The 24828-nt window shown below is 41.4% G+C and overlaps 2 protein-coding genes across 4 annotated transcripts in view; one reads left to right on the forward strand and one right to left on the reverse strand.

Annotated features, from left to right (window-relative positions):
- The window catches only part of LOC116510617 (acyl-CoA (8-3)-desaturase-like), a 105731-nt gene that overhangs the window by 75751 nt on the left and 5152 nt on the right, over positions 1–24828 (reverse strand). For 2 of the 3 annotated variants that reach the window (XM_032220255.1, XM_032220241.1), the window contains exon 3: positions 24014–24211. In XM_032220255.1, the coding sequence (XP_032076146.1) occupies positions 24014–24211 (198 nt within the window). Of the gene's footprint in view, positions 1–1880; positions 2174–24013; positions 24212–24828 lie in introns of those variants that run through there. The other variant, XM_032220248.1, reaches the window with a different exon arrangement.
- LOC116519297 (peroxisomal biogenesis factor 3-like) lies at positions 15246–16430 on the forward strand. The gene has a single exon (XM_032233138.1). The coding sequence runs from the start codon at positions 15246–15248 to the stop codon at positions 16353–16355; it is 1110 nt and encodes a 369-aa protein (XP_032089029.1). The 3' UTR covers positions 16356–16430.

The following is a 24828-nucleotide window of genomic DNA, read 5'->3' on the forward strand; positions in this document are numbered from 1 at the left end:
TTGCCATGAATCAACCTTTAAACATTTCCATTTTTTTAAAATTCTTTCTCGTTTTTATTTTTCTGAGTTTAATTTGTATTTGATTTTACTAGTGTTCTGAAATATTTATCAAAAAATATTTTAAAAATTAAAAAGTAAGTTAAAGGTAACAGGAAAAAATAGGCTAATGTGCTTTGAAAGTGGATTATAGCAACAGAGGGCATTCTTATTTTTTAAATGATGATAAAATTATTATTTTTTACTTCTGTTCATGCGCAAGGCAGCACTTGAATTCACAATCTGCCAATATCTAGCCTGATGCCTTAATCACTACACCAAACTGGCTCCATGACAATTTTTGTGATTAGTTGCAAAGTCATGTCCAACCCATTGCAACCCCATGGACACATAACTTATATCTTATCTTTTTATTTTCTACACCTAGCTTGTTGTTGTGCATGGGTGTTAGAGAGAGAGAGAGAGAGAGGGAGGGAGGGAGGGAGGGAGGGAGGGAGGGAGGGAGGGAGGGAGAGGGAGAGGGAGAGAGGGCTCCAACTTGAAGTCTGTATTAACAGAGGCCAGATACTGGTTTTCCCAACTGACCAAAAAGGTGTATAAGTATATGTATCTTCAAATAATCATGTGCAAAAACGAAGACAGAGACTGCATGACTGAACTACTGGCTCCTTGTTAAAGTTGTGTATGATTAATTAAAAACTTACAATTTGATTACTTAATTGCCACAATAGTGTGTTATGAATTAATAATTACACTTAAATATAGTTGGAAGGATTTTCTTGTTCAGAACTTCACTTTTGTTTTTGATAAAACTGTAAAAAGAAAACATTTCAATGTTTTATCAACAATTCTAAGAAAAGCTAACCTATAGATCATTGGTTTAAATTGTTTCTTTTTCTTTTTTTTTGTTCTAAAGTCATAGTGCCCTGATGGCGAACCTATGGCACACACACCACCGGTGGCACGCAGAGCCCTCTCTGCCAGAACACCAGGCGTCGCCTCAGCCCAGCTCCACCGTGTATGCACGTGCACCTCCTGCTGGCCAGCTGATCTTCGGGTCTCTGCCATGCATGCAGGGGACACATGTGTGCATGCACAGGGGGTGGGGTGTATCCATGGGGGGGTGCTCGCATTGAATTTCGGAGCCTCACATCAATCTGGAAGCCGGAACAGGGCATGAGGGCATTGCGTGAGGCCCCAAAATGTAATGGGAGCAAAAAAAGGGTGCAGGAAGAGTGGGGCAGATACATGGGTGGGGCATGGGAACATGGGGGAGTCACACATGCATACACAGGAGTCAGGCACATGCAGGGGGGTCGTGTATGCATTGAATTATGGGTGTGGGCATGCTGTTGCACATGCACTTGATTGCTTTGGCACACAATGACAAAAAGGTTAGGCATCACTGGCATAGCGTATATCAGGAAAAATATGTCCTTGTGAATGCAAAAGAGAAGGAAAGAATTTCTGTGCTGATTTCACTGCACCATTTTGTGGGTAAGATTCCTGTTTTATTTCTCCCACTTCCATTTAAATTAACAGTGGGATTTGTAAGATTCTGCTCAGTCCTTCAGAGTTGGGAAAATCATAGACTCATAACATAATGGATTTTAAAAGGGACCATGTAGGCCATCATGTCAAACCTCTCTTCTTTTGTGTGATTCCTCCTTAATGGAAGGCTGCCTCATCTCTGCCTGAAGACATCCAGAAAGGAAGCCCATATCTTTCCCTATCACAGAATCCTTGGAAAAGATATTTAAATGCCGTGCCCATAGCTACAAATATTAAAATTGCGTAAACTATGGTATTCCCTGTGACACTTTAAGGAAGCGAAAGAAACTGGCCACCCGAGTCCTCGCTTCGTCAGCTGCCCCGCGCCTTACCGTGGCATCCTGCCCTGCGTACGAGCTGATAGTCCGAGAGCCCCCCGGGTGCCTCCTGTGGAACCGGCTGATGTCATAGACTTTCCTGTCAATCACCAGCCAGCGCTCCCGTGAGGGACCTTCCTGGCCAGTGCGCAGCCCGATCTCTTCCCAGGTAAACCACCGCGAAGGACCGGACTGATCGGCCGCGGGATCAACCTCCCTCCTCCGCCTGATCCCGGTTTCTCCTTCCTGGGAAGCCATCTCCCCCCGCCCGACTGAGGCTTCGGGGAACTTGGCACTATCCTTTTCAGCACCATCGGGAGGGCGGACTGGGCGAGTCCGAGCAAGGAAGTTCCTCCCTCCTCGCCTTCGATTGGCCGATAAAGTTTCAACGACGCTGCTTTCGTGGGACAAATGCAAACTGAGAAACTCCCGAAAAAGCAACTCGGGCGAGCCTAAGATGTTCGGCTTTTCGAGTACGAAGGAGAAGCAGGCTGCCGGCCGGTGTGAGTCATTGTGTTTTGAAAAGTTGTCCTCCCCAGCTGATAGTGATAGGACGGAGACCAGCTGTGCCAGTAATTGTTTATTTTGGAGAACAAACTAAGCTGGGATTCAAGGAGTCACTATTGATTCATCTCTGCCTTCTCTCCATCCTTGGAATATCACAGGTTGAGGATTTCTACTGGCTATACAGAAAAAAGATTGGCATAATCTGAAACAGCTTTCATTTGCTTAGACATTATAGTGGTTAAAACACACACCTTTCTGGCAGCTTGCGGGGGAAGAGAGGCTGACAAAGGCTTATCACTAATACAATACATTCTTATCTTGCAGTTGCTCAATACCGAAACTCAGATCACATTTGTTTCGGTCTTGGGAAATGTTTATTTCAGGGATTATGAATACTTTAGGGCCTTGCAGCTCTTCTGTATTTATTCTAATGGAGTGATCGCATTGCAACAGGCTCCAAGATTTACTTTGGAAACCTGGAAAAAAACTTTTCAGAACAACTGATTGAAAATTGTGGACCACAGCTGGATCTCAGCTAATGGGACTTGAAAGAAATGTTTTTCTAAAATTTTAGAGAAAATGCTGAAGGATCCAGGAAAATTTGCTGTAGTCCAAATACAATTAAAACAGCCTGGTGACAGAATTTTACATATTTAATGTTTTTCAGTAGGTCAACCTAAAATTTTATACTCGGTTTCAGCAGCAAGGTAGAGGGAAAGATAAAACAATGAATGAAGTATCTGTTAAATCAGAAACCAATGGCTCATCAAAGCAACCAACCTTGTGTTCTCACCAGAGACACAAATGATCAGGCTCAAATTATCCTATTTTGGGCACATTATGCAAAGACCTAGCTCTCTGGAAAAGGAAGGAAAGAGAAGAGGATAACCAACATCAATTTCAATTTCATTGGCAATAAATGCATCCCTGGAAGACCTGAAAGTCTTTTTTAGGGATCATGGAGAAAATCTATATGTTCCCTAGAAATCAAAAGCAATTTGATGGCATATAATCAATCATCAATGTTTCTAAGTCTTGATGTACAATGGATTTTCTCAAAGCATCCTTCTTTATAAATCTGCTTTTTGGCACCAGCAGATGGGTGATTCATAGGCAATAAGCCAACAATAGTTTGGTATTGGTAAAGAATTGAGAGAATTCACTGCTCTGGCTTGAAAATCTGACATCAGGGCTTCCACAGTACCACTATCCCTGAGATAGTCATTCTGTCTGCATTGGGAGACCTTAAACGTTTGAAGTATAATTAAATAAATACCTCCCTGAATAAGAGACATTTACAGGCAATGGTTACTGAGTATCTTACTCACATTTTCCTACCTGTCTTTCACTGGAAGGTAACAAATGGGATGTTTATAAAGGAAAAGAGAGCAGAAAAGTGGGAAGTCTGGAAACAAGTGAGGCTTGTCAGGGAAGCTTTTCTAATAGGTTAAAAATCAGCTCTTATAGAAAACCCTTAATGAAATAACCAAGTTTGTCCCAGACACCTATTTAAAAATATCAAAAGGTGAGTTTTCTCAAAGTGTGTTTTCTAATTATTACTGTTTTATTTCTCATAATTACTTATTTCCACATGGAAGTCGTATGGTCTCTCTGGATGTCTCCTGTGAGCCATATCCTCACTGAAGTGAAAACATTTCCATTTTTCTGCTTAGAGGCACCATCTTTCCATTAATTCCACATGGGTTAGGGTTAGGGTTAGGGTTAAAAGTTTGCAGTAATCTGAGATGTGAGAAGTAAATAGTAACGTTGAATTATATCACTATCAAATATACCTATCAAAAAGTGAACTGAAGTTGTACAACTGTTTTCTTTTTTTAAGCTACTGAGGTTGTTATTCCACCAAAGTTTCCTACTTCTCTCTCATTCTCAACTTTACTTTCCCCTTGCATGAAGCTTTCCCAGAATGGTGGTTTTTTTTAAAGGACACTTTCAAAGTGGGGAGATTTCAATGAATTGAAAGATTCTGAAATAGAAACTGAAATGGAAACTGAAGGATTTTGAAATAGTTCCAAGTGACTATAATTCTGACCTCTCAAGCGTGGTGTGTGTCATTTGCACATTTGAAGATATATTCCTTGAAAATTTATTTTATTTTAGGCAGTCCTTACCTTACAAACAAAATTGGGACTGACACTTGATCATTGAGTGAAACAGTAGTTAGGGCACAACATAGGGGAAAAAACTCATCATAACTAGATTCAGCAGTCTATATTAATTTGAAAGACAAAGGAACTCTTTTGAAGACAGCAAAGTCCACATTTTGAACAGAGATGTCCGCTGGTTTGAAAGAGGGGGTCAAAGAGGCCATGTATGTCAAAATTGGACATCCTTCTCTCAACAGAGGGGGGGGATATGACATCATCTATCTCCAATCCATAACACAGTCCTTTCAACAGTTCCAATAAGGCTCCATGCCCATTTGTACCACTCAGGTGTCCCTGATGAGACAGATAAACCTCCAGGTGGCCCTTAATCAGAAATGGTATTCAGCAGGTTCTGAGCAGTTCTGGAGAACTGGTAGCAGAAATTTTGAGTACTTTGGAGAACTGGTAAATACCTCTGACTGGCCCCACCCCATCTATTGTCTGCCTCCTGAGTCCCAGCTGATGGGGAGGAAATGGGGATTCTGCAGTAACCTTCCCCTGGAGTGGGGAAGCTGGGACTTGGCAGGCAGAGAATAGATGGGGTCGGGGCCAGTCAGAGGTATTTACCAGTTCTCCTTTTCATTTCTCTTATTATCAATGAATGTGGAAGAATTAGTAGATTTATCCCAGTATTGGAAACCCTGGGTGAGAGAAACAGGAAGTAAATAATATGGAATCTCCAAATGTTGAAAACAAAATGGAAGAAATATGGATTGATTTCTTAGCTGCTTTTTGTATCTGCTGATGCAATTTAATCTCATATCATAATCCAGAATCCACTGCAATAGCAATTAAGTTTATTTTCACAACCATTGCCAAACAGAGGTCAAATGTAAAAAGCAGAAACAAAGCAATTCAATGAAAAGTATTAAGAAACTTTATTTATAATACATCCAAGACCCAGAAGCAGGAAAGGGGGTGGGGTAGGTATTGCTTGCAATGCTTATATTCATTAGGAAACATGCCAAAAGTTGAGCTGAGGCCAAAAGACTCTCCCGCATTCTGTTTCATTCACAAATTTCTCTAGGTTTTCTATGCCTGGAGCCTCTCAAGATCCACCTCAGATCTATCTTGTTTCTTCACCCTTCTTCCCTTGTTGAAGGCAGATTTTAGGATTTTGTGTTTTCTGTTCAAGATGATATGCTTTGAACCAGATTTCACCCGCAACCTTCAAGGAACTGAAAATAACGGAAAGTAAGTTTCTCTTCATTGCCATGAAATTAAGTCCTATTTAGAAAAAGGCTGCCTCTGATTCAAGCAGAGAAGTGAATTCAAGTGCAGTAAATTGAGGACAGAGAAAGTAGCACAAAAATCTGCCAGGGAGTGATATTATCCTTTTAGGTATTTGACATGTCTTGACAGTATCTCTAGCTTGCATAGTCTGCCTATCTTTAGGAGGCCACCTGGGTATGTAATTTTCATGCAAGCAACATGGAAATAGTTTGCCATTGCCTGTTTATTTTTGCAGCTTAACAGTCTAGCTTACATCCTTTTGTTGATGGATTCTATCAAAATATTACCAACTTAGATTCTGCTTATCTTTTTTCAAGATCACCCAAGTACAGCTGGGTGCTGCCACCTATGAAAGGCTCTTTGATGTTAACTGATAACTAATTATTTAATACTAACTAATTTTATAAAAGATGCATGTGATAGTACACATGCTTAATGACTAGCATCTCTCTCTTTCTACTATTAGGCTTATTTTTATTCTTAAAGGATCTACATCAAAAATCTTTCTTCTCATTAACAGTTTAATACTTTGCACCCCAGATCTCTTTCGTTCAGTTGACATATTCACATGTATATAAGTATGTCTATATAATTGCATGTTCTCCTTTCCCCGACTCTTGAGAGCTAGGCCATGCAGATTCTTCATTTGATTTCATTCATTTGATCTGTTCGGTACTTACTACACAATGTCAGCAAAGCCAGTGAAGAGAGGTTTTGACTGATATTCAATACCATGTTTAGCACACATGGATTTCACCAAAGGAGCCACCTTCCAAAAGTTGTGCCGAGGCATCGTAGGGAAAAGACTATAGGGAGAAAGGAAGACAAAGAACTTGTGATACTTAACTATCTTTTTGCCTTATTCAAACTATGAAGCAGTTTCTTACTGATAGCTTAAAATCTCATTGCCCTAAATCAGTACTCACTGGTGCTCAATTTGAAAATTCAGGTGCCCCGTTACCCAGTCATTGAAAAAAGATTGATTCACATTGCACGTTGACTGAAGCTGGGAGAAGAGAGAAAGACAGGTTTTAGTCCAGACATACCGTGAATGAAGGAAGATCAAGCAAATGTCCACAATATATATTTATATTTGTCCATGATTTATATTTATATTCATGTTGGTTGGTTTGTATGTATTGGTATATAACTAGTATTTCTAGACAAATATATTGAATTTTGGAAATCTTAAATTATATTACCCTAATAGTAGAGTTTAAATACTCATTTGTTATCAAATCTGATAGTCACCAGAGTACAGTTTTGAAAATATGGAGAATTAAAATATAATTCTAGTAATATACTTATTTTTCATTTTGTGAAACATTTCTTTTCAACAGTTATTTTCAAATCTTCCCCTTACTTATTCCAGACTGAACCAAGTTGTCTGGTATGATTTGAACTCACAGGCCTCCTTTTCTAAAAAGAATATCCTGATCTGGATGAAAACCAGATGCTGGGAATGGACAAGAGAGAACTCATTCCTGCACTGGCCAGTTTCTCTTTCAGTTAGTGCTATTATCTTAAAATGAGGCCAAAGGAATGGAATCTCATTTCCATTTTTATAAAGTCCAAACAAAAGCAAGGGCAATCATAATCTATAAGAAAAGGCATAGCATTTCTAAACACACTTCAAACTTTTCTATCATCGGAAAAGCAAGGTAAAAGAAATAATAATAGGTAAAAATAACATCCAAAAAGGAATTCAGTTTTCACATGTGCAAATTATAATTGATCCTTTGGTATTTGGATTATTATGAATCTGTGAATTATTGTCATATAATAAAATTATGCAGACAAGCTAAAGTTTAATCATATACAGCCATCAATTTTATCTCTTAGTTCTCTCTTACCTGTGTAGAGAACCAATCCATGTTTTTATCATGATCGATGCGCATAGGAAGATGATTCGACTGTGATATCCATGTAAATATAATACTCTCAAAAACACTGAGAGACAGAAATGAGGCAAAGTCAGGCAAATTAGGCTAAGTGAATATCTACACAAACAATATTTGAAGTAGAATAGTTTGACAAATTTATTCGTTTGTTTGTTAGGCTTAGAATGCAAGTCATTTACTAGACTTAATGATGCCTTTCTATGGAAACCAATACATTTCTAACACTCCTTCAGTGACAATGAGTCAGATTCAAACCAAAGATCAGGACCCCGCAATCTTTCTGCGGTAGTGGACAAATTTGGAAATTTGACCAGATACCACAGAAACTGATCCCAAATGGAGACTACAAAGTGGCTTGGCTATATCCCAGATAGCTATTATAATGGCAATGATAGAGTTGAAGCCCACACATATGGGAGTTAGGGAAAGGATAATCTAGAGAATAGTCAGGGTCTGGGAAGGGATAGTGAAACACAAAGAAAATAGCACATATGATGAACAGTACTTCAAAAGAAGGAAGTATCCCAAAACACCCTTGAATCCTAATATGGGGTTGAAGGCAATAAAGAATCGGATAAAATATGCCAGAGTCCATGCCATTTCCTGTAGAAGAGAAGAGAAGGAATGGAGATTAGAATAGCATCTTTCCTTGCTCCAAGTAGACACCCTACATGGAATCTTACTGAGATCCACTTGTATATCTTCTGGAAACTCTGCTCTGTTTATGGCCCATTTTGACACAACCAGTTCTATCCTGGGTTCTTTTTTAAGGGATTGACAAATTAACTGATTGAAAAGAGCTATAGAAAAAATTCACTAGAAAGACTGATTATGCTTGTGGTTTTTTTTAAAGTACAATATTTTGAGCTCACATCATTCCAGGAAGTGAAAGAGATGGAGAGAAGTTTCTTTGTCCGTTGTTATTAGGTGTTTTTTTTAATTAATCAGAGAAGACAATCATTTTATATAGTGATTATTAATACAAGAGACCAGGTGTGTTGTAAGCACCAGTGTTGCTGTGCATGTGGATCTGTTTGAGCTCATAAAAAGCATTATTTTCAATAACTGACATGTTATGTGATATCAGATGAGGATGTAGAGATTGTATTAGTTTTGATTTTCCCACAAAATTTCAGCCATTTTTAATTAGAGCACTTGACAATTGTGCATGGCAAATTCCCACTTTAAACAAGGCTGGAAGAGTCTTGTCTGTCATCTTCTATATCAGAAAAAAATAACTCCAAACCCATTTCCAATCCTTCTAGATCAGTGATGGCTAATCTTTTCTGGACTGAGCGCCAAAAATGCACACATGTGAGTGCAAATGCCCATGTGAGCGCCCAAACCCCCAAAATGCAATGCGTGCATGGGCCCTCTACATGCACTACTTGTGGATGTACACATGCCCCCACTGCACCCTGCACCCCTTCGGCGTCAGAGATCCGAAGACTAGCAGGCTGACAGGAGGTGCATGCGCAGCAAAGCTGAACTGGGGCAACAGCTCGCATGCCATCAGACAGGGTGCTGCGTGCCACCTCTGACACATGTGCCATAGATTCACCATCACAGCTCCAGATCTTTTTAAAAAGAAAGATGAACTATAACTTTATAGTTATATTCAAGCCACCATAAATCATTTTTTGATCAAATCCTTCATAATCTCTACTTGAGAAAACTGGATTGTAATTCTTTTCCATTCTTAGTTCAATCAATGTTATTGTGTAGTTTCCTCTAATGCTTCCCCATCATACCTTCTACATTTGTTTTCCCAAGCAAAAATTGAATGCCTTCTTCATAAAAGGCCTTTTGATAGCCAGCAATAATTCATCTGGAAGCACTTTGGAATTGGGTGGCATTGACTTTCCCATTAATAATATCCCCATGAAAATTTTTATAATTGCTTAAAATGGTTTAGACTTTTCAAATCCTCTTTAAGGAAATAAAATTCTAAACCTAGAAACATACCATGGAGAGAGGGGTGTCTCAGTATTGCATTATTTAATATTTAGTATGGATTATTTGTGTACTCACCCTCCACAGCTTGCGTTGGAATATAAAGCACAATGAGTAAACTTGAAAAGTAGGCATTATAATCAGTGGCAATGCTGTAGAAGGAAACAAGATTCATATATCCATTAACTGTCCTTTCTAAACATAAAAGAAGCATCAGCCGCACTCCTGAAATGATCTCTATTTACCATTTTATTTAACAATTATAATTGTACTTGAGAATCTCATCATCAAAAATAAATCAACACCAAGACTTGTATGTAGCAGAGACTGCCTGAATTGTTACACTCAAAGTATTTGTGCTGGCTCTATTAGAACCAATTGACTAAAATATACTTGAATGAGCTAAAGGAAGCTCTGTTATTCTTTCTGATATCTTAATCTAATCAGATTTATTTAGAGGAAAGCCCTGGTAAATCCAGTGAGACCAGCTTTCAAGTGTTTATATATTCATTCATAAGAGACATCATGTAAAACTGCCCATCTTGTAAAATACAACTCTGGGTGACTTACAACAATATAAAACCTCAAACTAGAGACAGGGCAAGCTACTAGTATATATAAAGAGAGCACACCCCACCACCTTCTAGCACCGATGATGTTACCTAATTGGGTAATGAAAAGTCTGCAAGAAAACTACTGGCCTCAAGGAGCACCAAGGACCCCACAGTTCCACTCCAACTACAAATATTCTCTTCTATTGGAATCACCTGAATAAAAGGCATTTTTCCTTCAAAAGAGGGGAGGGGTTAATAGTCCAGAGGAAAAGAAGCATAGAGGCACAACATGGAAAGTTGCAAATACTTTACTTGCCGACCAACAGCAGAGAAAAAAAAGGAGAAGGTATTCCAGAGACAGGAATTAAGGGAGAACAGTGTTTATAAGAAGAAAATATTATTATATAATAGTACCACAGAATACAATATTGTAATAGACTATAATAATTGTAATCATTATAATAATTGTAATTAATGTAACAATATAGAACTAGCAATAGAATAAAATATGAAGTAGAGGCAATAGAAAACACGCTTACACCTGTAAGTTACACATTTTGCTTTTATAGAGCCGAGGTGGCACAGTGGTTAGAGTGCAGTACTGCAGCCACTTCAGCTGACTGTTAGCTGCAGTTTGGCGGTTCAAATCTCACTGGCTCAGGGTTGACTCAGCCTTCCATCCTTCCGAGGTGGGTAAAATGAGGACCCAGACTGTGGGGGCAATATGCTGACTCTGTAAACCGCTTAGAGAGGGCTGAAAGCCCTATGAAGCGGTATATAAGTCTAACTGCTATTGCTATTGCTATTGCTATATCTTGGGTTTCTTTCAAAATAAAATATCTCTGTAACCCTTATAGGAAGATATGTTTTTTTTTAAAAAAAAACAATGCTTTTGTGGTTCTTGAGACTCATACTCAACACTCAATCTAATTGAAGACAGTTTAAATAATACTTATGACAGAGGTTCCCTCTGATCTACTGTAAGCAGTTAGTTGTGGTGTCCACCAGCTTGACTGGCTTCAAGAACGGATGGAGCTCATGGAATTCATAAGATTCAATGGCTATTAGCTTGGATGGCAGTGTGGTAGCTTCTGAAGGCCACCTGAAGGAAGACCAGTAGATTTCCTTGGTTGGTTATTGTAAGAATGGACTGCTGAACTTGATGGGCCAGGGGTTAGATCCAGCAGGCACCATTTATGATCTTATGAATAAAGCAGTTTCAAAAACAAAAACAACTGCTGGTAAAGTTGGACTATATTCTCCATTATGTTCCTGTCTCTCTTCCATGGCAATTTTCTTCCACTGTAATTTGATTTATGGCTGCTCCTCAGTTGTGTCTATAGAGCATCAAATAATTGAGCAACTGCATGAGAAAGTGCAGTACCCTCTCCAGATTTCCATTTCTCTCTTTGCACTGCTTAGGCATAGTCTGTTTTTGAAGGTATGGACTTAGAATCGGGATGCCTCCCTCCACCTTAAATATGTATATTAAACTCATGGGAATCTGTGTGGTCTGAGAAAGGAAAGAATTCCTCCTCATTCTCTGCAATGTTCTGTAGTTGCTACCACTGCTCTTCTTCTTCCCTCCTCCTCTTTATCTTATCATGATCATTTATCTTAATAAGAATTGTTATTAATCTAAACTGTGCTGGGGATTATGTAGAACGGATATATATATATATATATATAATCTGCCCATGAGCTCATGGTGGAAAAGATAAGAGTCCAAAGAGCCAAAGAGGATGTTGTTTTTTTTAACAGAAGAAAAAGTTCATTTGGAGTTTAACAGGAGGTAGGGGGAGAAAAGATACTCACTGAAGAAAAAATACTTGTGCTGATAGTTATAAGGCATGTATTTCTTTTTCTGCAAACCCAACTGTAAAAGAAAGGCATGAAAAAAGCAAATAACTTTCAATAGTTCAATAACTCCATTTCTATAACATCCTTTTCATCTGCTGTGTGAAATAAATTCTCGGGTAGGAAAAAAGAAAAAAAAGTGAGATGTACAGAGCGAGATAGCTTTTAAAATTAAGCCCTGATGGACATGGATCTGATGGGTTCAAAGTGTTCCATTGTCCCAATATCAGCTCTTCAGCCACACCATCCTATAGCCGCCAAAATTAATGTCCCAACTGGTTTCGGTAGGGGTGAATTAACAATAAAAAGGGAATCCAGAATCTCAGCTAAATAGGCAGCTTCTTCATTTTGATATTTTTACTGACTGCCACATCCTCAGAACCTCACAAGCATCAGAGATAGAACATTTTCTACCAGTATTTCTGCTTGTGAGGCATAAGTAATTCTACACTTATGCCAAGGCAAAAAATGCTTTTCAAATCTGAAACAATCCACTGAGATAATCCACACAATAGTCAGTCCAATCCATAATATTAACCAGAGAAAGAGCAAAAGGGAACAAATAGATGCTTAAGTTCCATTCCACCCTCCATCTTTTAATCTATCCTATTCCTATCTGAGCTGCCAGGATTTTTGGACAGGAAGACAATCTCTTACTTTGCTTCCCTAACACACCTTCTTAGGATTGCACTCATATGGCCATAAAAACTTGCTGCTTTCCTCAGAATCCTTTTGTACATGATTGTTCAGTCAATCCAGTGAGATAATTCCCTCAATAATCCAGTTCATAATATTCATCTATAGCTATGGGCCACCACAGGAGAACCAATTTTGAGGCATCAGGCTGGAAACTGCAAGATTGTGAGTTCTAGTTTCTCCTTGGACAATGCCACCCAGCCTTAGAAAGCAGGGGTCCTTTATCAGTGGTGGGATTCAAACTTTTTTACTACCAGTTCTGTGGGCGTGGCTTTGTGGGCATGGCAGGGGAAGGATACTGCAAAATCCTCATTCCCTCCCCACTCTCAAAATTTCCACTGTTGGTTCTCCAGAACCTGTCAGAACTGGCTGACTACCACCTTTGGTCCAAATAGAAAAATACACTTTTGTTATGGCCACCTTGGGTGAACATTTTGTCCAACCCTACTAATCTACTATCTCAATGAGATCTGTTTTATCAAATGCTGCTGATAAATATAAATAATAAACCCAGAAGAATTAGACTGTGCTCAACTCTAACAAATTGACAATGAAATGGCTTAACAGTTGCTGTTCTGATGCTGATCTGAAAGGAGAATGGCCAGGGTTCAGTAAAATCTGTTGTCATCTAAGCAGTTGCTTCTTACCTCCAAAGAAAGAGTTTCCCCTAATGACAAAATATAGGGATGAAATGAAACATCTGGGTCCTTCTCGAAACAGTTGGGTTTAGCATGATGCTGGGAATGGTGCAAAGACCACCAATTAGCTGAAAGCCCCTGTAGAGGAAGAGTGAAAGAACGCATTCAGGCTCTTTTAAAAGATTGCTTGACTATATAGTGCTCTGCTTTGAAGAGGTAATACAGAGGAGCTTCCATTGAACCTTTGAATCAGATTTTCAAATAAGTTTGAGATGTTGAATATACTGACTCTGAATTATCTTGGAGAGGTTCAAAACAGTTTGAAAATTAAGTGCACTTTCTAGCTTTGAACAATCTCAAGCATTCATTGCATATGTGGACAAAACTGGGGGGGGGGGGGGTTGAGTACTGTAATGAGTTCCCTAATATTAACTTGAGTAGGTGGCAAATGAGTTTTATCACCTTTCAAAACCCTGCCTGTCAAAGCACTGGAAGAGGTGCTACTCTGCTATTTGTGCATTTAGAGAGATTCACCTGTGTGGAGAAACAGAAAACAAAATAGAGACCTACATCTATTCTGCACTGTCTCTCTTTTAATGAGTCTTGCTTTTTCTTGCTTCCATACCATTTTATTCTTATTTTTCTTTGACTCACCTGTAGTACAGTCCCTATTAGCTTTGGGTCCAGTATTTTCCTTCCTTTGTCACTGGCATTTAATCAGGCTTATTGATCAGGGAATTTTATCACTGGCAGCATTTAATCAGACTTATCACTAATTGGACTTTATCACTAGCATTTAATCAGACAAAAACAAGTGAAAATAACGCCTGATATACTCATCTAATTTCACTGATAGTTGATAAAAAAATATTTTAATAGCAGTGTTAGTAAATAAATTATAGCAAAATAATTTGTTATTAAGAATGTTCAAGCAGGGTAAAAAAACAGATGATATAGGATTTACTGTAGCTATAATAGACTTTAAAAAATCAATTTGTAATCTCATTATTAGATGCTGAAAACCTTTTGATAAAATACACAAACAATTCATATTCATTATCTGTCTTTATGTCTTTCTGTCTGTCTATCTATCTATCTATCTATCTATCTATCTATCTATCTATCTATCTTTCTTTCTTTCTTTATGGCTGTGTGTGTATGTTCCAGCATAACTCTGGAATGCCTTTAGCAATTTCAACCAAACTTATTACACAGATGATTTTCTCTATGGAAAGTCTGTGAGGGTAAGACACCCCAACACCCCCGCAGTGTGTGTGTGTGTCTGTGTCTCTGTGTGCTTGTGTGTTTGTGTGTATTTCAGCATCACTCTGGAACACCTGGGCTGCTGAAATGAAAAGGAATGAATTATATCTATATTGTCAAATCACAGTATTTTTGACTGTGGTAGTGTGCATTTTGGATTCAAGTTCTGTTAAGTTATAGCCTGTTGTGCCTTAAAATGGCATCTACTGTACAGCACAGTGCAGTTGCCATGGTAACAGCTTCACAGTACTGCATAAGTGGGCTCCCTCTGGTAAGGGATATTGGTTGTAAATAAATACCCAGGGAACGCCGGGTTATCAGCTAGTATTAAATAGATTTGAAAATCCCTTGGAATTCATTAAATGGATTAAAAATATTATACCTACCACTAACTATAAATGTTAATAAACCTTAAAAAAAACCTTAAAGTAAAATGTAATGACATTTTCTCCCACTTTTCTATAATTTAGAGAAACTAGATATGGATGTCCAGTTTCACCCTTGCTTTTTAATGTCTGCATTAATTAATACTTCAATGAATATTTAATAATCAGTGTAATTATTGAAATTTAATCATTTTTGATTTGTGTTATTAGACAACAGAGAAATAGCTATGGAGTACTACATAACTCAGTTGAATACAGACAAAAAGAAATGCTTCTTCTTGGGCGCTTTCATAGGCGGGGTTTATGTACTTGGAAAATATGGTCAGAAAAAAATGAAAGAAATTCAAGAAAGAGAAGCAGCAGAATATATAGCACAAGCAAGAAGGCAGTATCATTTTGAAAGTAATCAGAGGACTTGCAACATGACAGTACTATCAATGCTTCCAACATTAAGAGACACTTTGATGTATCAGCTGAATTCTGAGAGCCTCACTTCCCTGCTAAAAAACAAGCCAGCCAATAAGTTAGAAATATGGGAAGAATTGAAGATTATAAGTTTTACACAGAATATTGTAGCAGTATACAGCACATGCATGCTCGTAGTTCTTCTCCGAGTCCAATTAAATATTATTGGTGGATACATTTACTTAGACAATGCAGCAGTTTGCAAAAATGGCACTACACTTTTAGCTCCCCCTGAAGTTCAACAATATTTGTCAAGTATTCAACACCTCCTAGGAGATGGCTTGACTGAGCTAATAAGCGTGATTAAGAAGACTGTGCAGAATGTGTTTGAGAGTGTTTCTCTCAAGCATGCCCTTTCCCTCTTGGAACTTGAACAGAAGCTAAGAGAAATTAGAAATGTAATTGAACAGCCTGAAGATTCTGCATCTGAAGAAACTGAATCACAATCTAAGCTGTATCATTATATGATATCGGATGAAGAGAATCCTTTAGCTTTCCAGGCTAATGAGCTTACAGAAAAAGATGTTGCTACCATTAAGTTACTTAATGAAACAAGAGATATGTTAGAAAGCCCAGATTTTAATAGAGTTTTGAGCAGTTGCTTAAATAGAGGGTTTAGTCGATTACTGGATAACATGGCGGAATTCTTCAGACCTACTGAACTGGACATATGCCATACTGGTTCTGTGATCAGTCTCTCCAGTGCCAGTCTTCCTCTAGCCAAAATAATCCCCATAATAAATGGACAGATCCATTCAGTCTGCAGTGAAACACCTAGCCATTTTGTTCAGGACTTAATAATGATGGAACAAGTGAAAGACTTTGCTGCTAATGTATATGAAGCCTTCAGTACCCCGCAACTAGAGAAGTAAACTGCTGTTCAATATGTACAGAATATACTATTTAGTATCCAGTTATTGTGACTATTCATTTTGATAATGAAACTCATTAACAAAGTGCAGTAGAATGACTATCCTTGTAAAACAAACACATTTTAAAAAGTTCATTTCCAAAATTTTTATACTGGAATTCCTATAGCTGACTTTGCATTGTGGCAGTTAATTTTGAATAACTTGTTTACAAAAAAAAAACCAGTGCAATAAACACTGTGTCAACAGATGGTTTCTGAAGATTAATGGCAGTTTTTACAATTGCGCAAACTACCACAAAAACAGTTATGATGGGAAAACTAAATCCTGACGATTTTCAGGCTGGAGTAATAAAATCTTTCTGCAGTCCTTCTCCAATTCAGCAACTTATCAGTTGTATCAGAAACACAACATGACAGCCGGTAGATGGAACAAAAATAGCCAGCTCTGGTATACATGAAACCATTTTTCCCCATCGGTAAATGAGAATGGCTTTTAGTTGAGGTTTCTCTTGGCACAAAACCACCATATAATTCTCACTCTACAACTGAGTAAAAGGGGCTTTGATCAAAAGATCATGATATACTATTATATTTCTGGTGGTGGATGAGTAATTATGCTTTTCTCATTTTTAACCACTGAAATATTTTTCTTAAGCTGACTTGAAAGAGCAGATAAGCAATCCAGCAGTGGGCTAGATGGCTTTTAAAGTTTTAGGTTTTTTAAATTGGGACTACTGACTATGCTAAAGATCTGCTGGTATCTAAAAAGTGCAATGTTGAGCTTGCGGTATGAGTTTGGAGTTGAAATGTATTGTTTCTAGCAAAAATTATGTTTACACTGTTTATAAATGGCTATTGCTGTATACATTCATTTTGTAAATATTTTTAATGTGTATTTACTTGGAGCCCTACAAAATATCTGAATCACAATAAAGTATTTTGACAGATTTTTTTTAAAAAAACTCAGTTGAATACAAATGCCCACATTCTTTTGTGCGAGGTGGGGATAGCCGCTGGTTTCCCTACTCCGTTTGGCGGAGCAGAAAAACATCGAATTAAACCGGCGGTTTTGGCTCAGAGATTTGAAAAAGAGGTCCCTGCAACCGAATAAGACTCAGGGGACCTGAATAGCCAGTTCCCTGGATGATTTTTGGAAGGACGCCACTCCCAGACGTCCCCTGCCCCCGCGGTAACCTGAAACGCTCAACGAGGCGGGAGAGGAATGGCGGCACTGTGCTGAAGACTTCCCTTCGGCGTTTTCAGCGTTTTTTAACACTTTGGCGCTTTAATCACTCACTTAACGCTAGCTCGACTTCGCTCGCTGATCGGAAGGAGCCCTGGTTGCCTGCCTGCTTTGGAGAGAGACTATTAAAGGACTATTAAAAGACTATTAAAGGACTATTGGAGAACTATTGTGGCTGAAGGAGATGGGTGATTTGAATCTGCCCTGGATGAGATGAGGCAGCTGGCTTATGCCTCAGCTGCCGTAGTCTCCTTAGGCGCCCCACCTCCTCTACTCTATCTCAGCGGAGGGCATTGCTGGTTGCTCCTGGCGTGTTTGTCATCTACGCCCCTATCTCCTTTGACATCTGACTCTGCTGGCTGGCTCATAGAGGGTCCTATGGTTTGCCATGGGGCGACATAAGACCTGGCAGTTGGCCTTGTGGCCGTTGACCTGGCCCCTTAGGATACCCTCTAGGCCTTCTCTATACTGCGGCCTTTCACTTTTTCTCTGGTCCTCGGTTTGCTCCTACTCTACGGGGCTCTTTTAACTGGCTTTCTACACATGCCTGTTTGACACTGGACACTGGACACTGGATTTAAGGCATTCCATCATAGCCCTCCTGGAACTTTTTGGACCTCTCTTTTGCAATATCACTTATATCATCTCCCGCACAAGGAAGAAAATTACTTCACCTTATATCTTCGCGAAACCCTCCTGACTGGACTCTTGGCGAACCTACCCACAAACTCTATTTGAATTCGCACTGTTTTTAACAACTGTGCAATTTTCCTTTTGGTATGGTGAGTGCATGTGGTATGTGTGTGTTTGATTGAATAATCCCACAGTTTTAATTTAATGAATTTTTGCTTAGCCATTTTATTGTATTGCTGTATTTTAATTAGTGGGGTATGCATGCGCAGAGTGCTTGGCCGGTATGGATTACGGGACTGAGAGTGCGGCCTGCAGCCCCCACCACTAAGTTATGAGTTATGAGTTATGAGTTATGAAAGTTTATTTATATGCCGCCCTTTTCCCTGGGGGGACTCAGGGCGGCTTACAACTCGAGGGGGGGGGAAACAAACATTTAACACGTAAGAACAATACATAATTAAAAAGCACAACATTCATACCATTCGGGTGGGTTACAGTCTTTAGCCCCAGGCCTGACGGGATAGCCAGATTTTAAGGGCTGTGCGGAAGGTCTGGAGGGTGGTGAGGGTACGAATCTCCACGGAGAGATCGTTCCAAAGGGTCGGAGCTGCTACCGAGAAGGCTCTCCTCCGCATAGTTGCCAGTCGACACTGACCGGAAGATGGAACTCGGAGGAGGCCTAATCTATGTGATCTAATTGGCTGCATGGAGGTAATTGGCAGTAGGCGGTCTCTCAAGTACCCAGATCCACTACCATGAAGGGCTTTATGGGTGACAAGTAGCACCTTGAAGCGTACCTGGAGATCGACAGGTAGCCAGTGCAGCTCGCAGAGGATAGGTGTTATGTGGGTGAACCGAGGTACACCCACAATCGCTCGCGCGGCCGCATTCTGGACTAGCTGAAGTTGCCGGATACTCTTCAAGGGCAGCCCCATGTAGAGCACATTGCAGTACTCCAGCCTAGAGGTCACAAGGGCACGAGTGACTGTTGTGAGTGCCTCCCGGTTCAGGTAGGGGTGCAACTGGTGCACCAGGCGAACCTGGGCAAATGCCCCCCTGGTCACAGCTGACAAATGGTGGTCAAAAGTCAGCTGTGGATCCAAGAGGACTCCCAAGTTGCGGACCCTGTCTGAGGGGTGTAGTGTTTGACCCCCCAGCCTGAGAGATGGAACACTTGCCAAATTAGTGGGAGGGAAACACAACAGCCACTCGGTCTTATCTGGGTTGAGCACAAGCTTGTTAGCCCTCATCCAGTCACTAACAGCTTCAAGGCCCTGGTTCATCACGTCCACCGCTTCATTGAGTTGGCACGGGGCGGACAGATACAACTGAGTATCGTCCGCATACTGGTGGTATTTTATCCCGTGCCGCCGAATGATCTCGCCCAGCGGTTTCATGTAGATGTTGAAAAGTAGGGGGGACAAGACCAAACCCTGCGGCATCCCATATGTTAGGGGCCTAGGGGTCGATCTCTGCCCTCCAACTAACACCGACTGCGACCTGTCCGAGAGGTAAGAGGAGAACCACTGCAAAACAGTGCCTCCCACCCCCACCTCCCGCAGTCGTCGCAGAAGGATACCATGGTCGATGGTATCGAAAGCCGCTGAGAGGTCAAGGAGAACCAGGATGGAGGCATGGCCTCCGTCCCTGGCTCTCCAGAGGTCATCGGTCAATGCGACCAAAGCGGTTTCTGTGCTGTAGCCAGGCCTGAAGCCGGACTGGAATGGGTCAAGATAACTAGCTTCCTCCAAGGACCGCTGGAGCTGGAAGGCCACCACCTTCTCAACAACCTTCCCCACAAAGGGGAGGTTGGAGACTGGACGATAATTGTTAAGAACTGCTGGATCCAAAGATGGTTTCTTCAGGAGGGGTCTCACCATCGCCGCTTTAAGTGCGGGGGGAAAGACCCCCTGCCGAAGGGAGGCAGTAATAACCGCCTGGATCCAGCCCCGTGTCACCTCCCTGCTGTTAGCAACCAGCCAGGAGGGGCACGGGTCCAGTACACATGTGGAGGCACTCACAGCTCTCATGGCCTTGTCCACATCCTCAGGGGCAACATCCTGAAACTCAACCCAGCGATGGTCTACCAGATTATCCCCTTGAGCCTCGGCTGGATCTGCAGAATCGGAGTCCAAGTCCGACCGAAACCGAGCAACTTTGTCCGCTAAGAACTGGACGTAATCCTCAGCCCTACCCTGCAGGGGGTCCCCCGTCTCCCTCCTATTTAGGAGGGAGCGGGTTATCCTGAACAGGGCGGCTGGGCACGACTCAGCGGAGGCAATCAAGGTGGCAATATAAGATCTTTTCACCGTCCTAATTGCCCTGATGTATTCCTTGATGCAAGATGTTAAAAGTGCTCGGTTCGATTCGGATTTGTTGGACCGGTGGCCTCCGGAATCCACTGCCTCGGAGCGGCCGTAGTGGCGCAATCCGGTCAAGAGACTCCGTCGCTGCTGAGTTCCAGGCAGCAACCAGAGTCTCCACCGGACTGTGGGCGAGGGTATCAGGAATAACCCCAAGCTCCGTCTGGAACCGCAAGGGGTCCATAAGTCGCCTGGGGCGGAACCACCTGGTCGGTTCCTCCTCCCTACAGTGGGGGTTTGGTCTCCGAAAGTCAAGCCTCAGTAGGCAGTGGTCTGACCACGACAGGGGTATGATCTCAATACCCCTCAGACCAAGATCACAAGTCCACTGCTCCGAGAGAAATACGAGGTCGAGCATGTGACCCGCTGAGTGGGTTGGGCCCCGAATTACTTGGGTCAAGCCCATGGCTGTCATGGAAGCCATGAACTCCTGCGCCCCATCAGAGTGTTCACCGAGCGAAGGCAGATTGAAATCCTCCAGGACCATAAGCCTGGGGAACTCAATTGCCAGCTCGGCTACCGACTCGAAGAGCGAGGGGAGGGCTGCTGCAACGCTGTTGGGAGGCAGGTACATTAACAGCAAACCCACTTGACCCTTGAGGTCCAACTTCACCAGCAGGGACTCACACCCGACAAGCTCCGGAGCAGGGATCCTACGAGGTGCTAGAGACTCTCGGATAACAATAGCCACACCCCCACCCCTTCACTGAGCTCTCGGCTGATGGAGCACCTGAAATCCTTCTGGGCACATCTCTACGAGGGGGACTCCTCCCTCCGGGCCCAGCCAGGTTTCAGTAATACATGCCAGGTCTGCACAAGTGCACAAGCAGAAGTGGATGGGGGCCAAGATTCGCCTCTCATCCCAGAATGTCTGGTTTAAATGGCCTGCCTGGGAGAATGGAGGCTATGGGGGGGAAGTGGTGCCGACGGGTGCGGGGACGGGACGATGCATCCCGGTCATTGTTGGGAGAAGCAGGTTCGACTGGAGCTATAGGGCTAGCCATTACCGGGGAAGGAGGGTTCGCTATGTTACAGTGATTCCCCCTTCCGGCCCTACCAGCTCCACTCCAGGACCAGATGGCGAGAGTTCTCAAGGCCCTGATCTCAGGCTGCTGTTGATAAATGCCAGGTCTGTGATTCGTAAAGCTCCCCTCGTCCGGGACCTAATATTAGACAAGGGGGAAGACCTGGCATGTATTACTGAAACCTGGCTGGGCCATGAGGGAGGAGTCCCCCTCACTGAAATGTGCCCAGAAGGTTTTCGGGTGCTCCATCAGTCGCGACATCAGAGAAGGGGTGGGGGAGTGGCTGTCATCATCTGGGAGTCTCTAGCTCCTCGCAGGATCGAGCTGGCGGTTGAGTTCCCCAGGCTTATAGTTCTGGGGGATTTCAACCTGCCGTCGCTCGGCGAACGCTCTGACAGAGCACAAGAGTTCATGGCTTCCATGACAGCCATGGACTTGACCCAAGTAATTCAAGGTCCGACTCATACAGCAGGTCACATGCTCGACCTCATGTTTCTTTCGGGGCAGTGGAGATGTGATCTTGGGTTGAGGGGCATTAAGATCTTGCCCCTGTCATGGTCAGATCACTTCCTGGTGAGGCTTGACTTCCGGAAACCAATCCCCCACTGTAGGGAGGTGGAACTAATTAGGTGGTTCCGTCCCAGGCGCCTGATGGACCCTATGGGATTTCAGACGGCACTTGGGGAGATACCTGAATCTCTGGCCCGCAGTCCGGCAGAGTCCTTGGTCGCTGCTTGGAATATAGCGGCGGCGGAGGCTCTAAACCGGATTGCACCTTTACAGCCTCTTCGCGGTAGTGGATCCAGGAGGGCTCCTTGGTTCACCGGGGAACTCCAGGAGATGAAGTGCCAAAAGAGACGCCTAGAGCAACGATGGAGGGCTAGTAACTCTGAATTTGACCGAACACAATTAAGAGCCTTTGTTAGGACTTATCTAGTGACGATATGGGCGGGAAAATGTGAGCATTTTTCAGCTTTTATCCCATCCACAGAATCGCGCCCAGCCGCCCTGTTTAGGATAGCCCACTCCCTCTTGAAAGGGAGGGATGCGGACGAACCTCTACAGGGTAGAGCTGAGGAATTTTCCCAGTTTCTGTCGGATAAAATCGCTTGGATTCTGACAGACCTGGACTCCACTTGGACAGTACCAGCCAAGGTGCCGGGGGAAGGTCCTGATCAGATTTTATGGAGCGAGTTTCAACTTGTCGCTCCTGAGGAAGTGGACAAGGCCATGGGAGCGGTGAGTGCCTCCACCTGTTTGCTGGATCCGTGTCCCTCCTGGCTGGTCTTGGCCAGCAGGTAGGTGACACATGGTTGGCTCCAGGGGATTATTAACACCTCTCTTCAGGAGGGATCCTTCCCGCACCCCTTAAAGGATGTGGTGGTGAGACCCCTCCTCAAAAAAACCTTCCCTGGATCCAGCCATTTTGAACAAATATCGTATGATTAAACATAAGAGAACTGTCTGTGTTCGTTGAGTGGGAATGCGAAAATGAGAATCCCATGTGACACCTCTGTTATAAATAACACAACACATTTGATATTTACTCATGAAACCTTTTCATGTATATTTGCAATAATCCATATTCTTTCCCTTCAATTCCGTGGAACATTCTAAGAATAATGTACCTTACTTACCATTAAATGGCACATTACAAATTCATGCCAAAGGTGGTTCCATTTTGGATTACTGAAGACTGAAAGATGTCCCAAATCATGTCCTAGCCAACCTGCTTGAGACTAAAAGAAAAGGATGATTAGCCAAAGAAGGACTATCTTTTGTGTCACTCCTACAACTTATATCCAATGGCAATAGCTATGCAAGAACTGCTGGGATAGATAAAATAAAAATTCATTTATTCTAGGATTTTTTTTATGCAATAAAAGGGGCAGCGACCCAGAGAAGCATTCCAAACAGGATAGGCACAAGAAACCAATTCTACAATATAGCCACAAATATCTTCCCCAAACGTATCTGATATTTTGTGATAGGCAGTGAGGAGACATGGTTGCTTTTTAATGCTCTATTCTTGTTTCATTACTTACTGTCCTTCAGAATGGGAGGGTTGAGATATGAGATGACATGGCATCATGGAACATAGAACTTAAAAGGACCTTGCAGGTCTTCTAAGATAAATGGCTGCCTCTTCTTTTCTACATAATCATCTTTTGGGCAAAACAGAAGTGGCTTTTTATCTAGCTGAATTGCTTAGTCTCCTTCAACCTTTATTCCTCCAAACTATTGAACGCAATCTTCTGAAGGCACATGGCAATTGAATATGTGTTATTTTCTTTATAAAGAAATTATTTTAATTTGGTTGAAAGATAGTCTGCTGTAGGAAGCCAAACTAGCGGGAAATGCCATTTTACCTAAAAAATAAAGGCAAGAATATTACCTGAGCAAAGGTCAGCAACACTGTGGCAATAAGAAAAGATGTTTTAGATATCCCAAAATACCACAAAACAAACCAGCCAGCAGCATCCATTAGTAAAATATGCAGAAGCATCAGGAAAAAGTAGAATTGGTTTGGCTTGAAGAGTCCCATCTTTTCAAAAGTGGACAGCAGTTCCCGAAAATCTTCTATTAATAATTTCTATGGGAAAAATTTCAGAAATGTTGCTGGAGTTTTGACTTTATGGATACACCATAGCTAGCCAGTGGCATCAACAGTTAACATCAAGAACTCTTGGTGGAATGGCCCTCCAAGTATCGTTTTCATTCCAAACTTTTAATATTCTTTCAAAACATTAAATGTGGAGGAAAACAAATGAAAAATGGTTGCATAAATAAACTATTTTTCTACTTAGTGACTGCTAGACAACTTAGAGCTCATGTTTGGGACACTAGAAATCAATGTCTATCTGTATTTAATAATCTTGGCAAAAAGCACTAATGGGGAAACAGAAAGAAGTAGGAGGGAGGGAGAGATAGGGAGCAAGAGAGGGAGAGAGATATATGATTTTATGGTATAGCTTGTTATAGTTTGGTAATGTATAGCTTTATTGAGTGTCCACAAGGCAGCAATTTATATATATTTCTCCAATGCACATACTAATCTATGGTTGGATAATTACTAGTTTAAAAAAACCCACTGACTGTTGTGTTATTGAGTACTATTTTTATTTGTATATTTATTGTAAACTATTGGAACATTACATTCATTTACAGAATATATTTGTACTATATTTCAATTTCATTAATATTTACTTA

This window comes from Thamnophis elegans, chromosome 1 (assembly GCF_009769535.1).
Source record: "Thamnophis elegans isolate rThaEle1 chromosome 1, rThaEle1.pri, whole genome shotgun sequence".
NCBI lineage: Eukaryota > Metazoa > Chordata > Lepidosauria > Squamata > Colubridae > Thamnophis > Thamnophis elegans.